Here is a 1,028-nt window from a genome sequence, read left to right as displayed (position 1 = left end):
CAGTATGTTGAACATTTTGAAGTGAACGATAGTTTAAGTGCAATCACGTGACTTACTTGTGGGTGACGGGATAAGTAATCGACACCGTTACTTGTTCATCTACACCCATTATGGCATAACAAGGTTATTGGTATTTACAGTGTTTTTCTTTCCAGCAGTTTTTTTTCTCTAATGGACCTGCGGACGAGTTTAGAGATGAACCACAAGCGGCAGAGGCCGGCTGCTCATCTTCAACGCAGGAACAACTTCTTCTGGCATGTGAGGATGCCCCGCCCGCAACGGGACCTAATGCTGACGCGCTCCAACCTGGTCAAAAGGTACTACACTCGGCATCAGATAGACGTTGCTTCACTAACTCCCTATAACCGGTTTCAGTCAACTGTAAGTGCTGATGTTCTTAAAATGCTCTGCCTAACATGTTTGGAGCCTTGCATTTTTCTTGATTCAGATTTGAGTCGATTAAACTTTGAAGTGCAGGCCTTTGATAATCTGAAGCGTTGGACGCGCACAGTTCTGGATAAAAATCAGATGAGGGTAAGCAGATTCGTCCCATACCCAAGTCATCTTTCGAGTTATAATCCTGCTCTCCTCCTGTCACTTCTTCATTATTCACAGCTACGATGCTTCACCATCTTTTCCCCTCCTTCCTATTTTCACCTTCTTAGTCTCACATTTCTTCTCAATCAGCTGATTCCTCTCCCCTCCATTCTTTGATGATTCATCTCTCCATTTCTCTTTCGCCACCCCCCAAGCCTCTTAGAACATCGTCGTTTTTTCCTCTATCTCACCTCTCTCTGCAATGGCAAAAAATCTCCGCCTTAACAGACAGATACTCTCTCACTCATGTAGTTGTCAAGTATGGCTACTCCCTATTGCACTCATCTTCTTTTATCTTTCCCCCTCTCTCCACAGGCGTGTTACATCGTGTATTGAGAATCAGGAGTATAATGCTGCTCTTTCTTTGATCGAAGTCAGTTTTTATTCTCCTGCACCTAGCATATCTGTCAGCAATAGATCTAATTATTACT

The 1,028-nt window shown here is 43.6% G+C and overlaps 1 protein-coding gene across 1 annotated transcript in view; it reads right to left on the bottom strand.

Moving 5' to 3' along the window:
- LOC112074566 (caspase-6) overlaps positions 1 to 109 on the bottom strand; it is a 3,932-nt gene extending 3,823 nt beyond the window's left edge. Inside the window, exon 1 of the mRNA XM_024141724.2 lies at positions 92 to 109. Coding sequence (XP_023997492.1) covers positions 92 to 109 — 18 coding nt within the window. The remainder of the gene's footprint in view (positions 1 to 91) is intronic.
- Positions 110 to 1,028: the final 919 nt, after the last annotated feature.

Source organism: Salvelinus sp. IW2-2015, unplaced genomic scaffold (genome assembly GCF_002910315.2).
Source record: "Salvelinus sp. IW2-2015 unplaced genomic scaffold, ASM291031v2 Un_scaffold2685, whole genome shotgun sequence".
Lineage (NCBI taxonomy): Eukaryota > Metazoa > Chordata > Actinopteri > Salmoniformes > Salmonidae > Salvelinus > Salvelinus sp. IW2-2015.
Note: the sequence above shows the minus strand (reverse complement) of the source record. Positions and strands in the feature narration are given on the sequence as shown.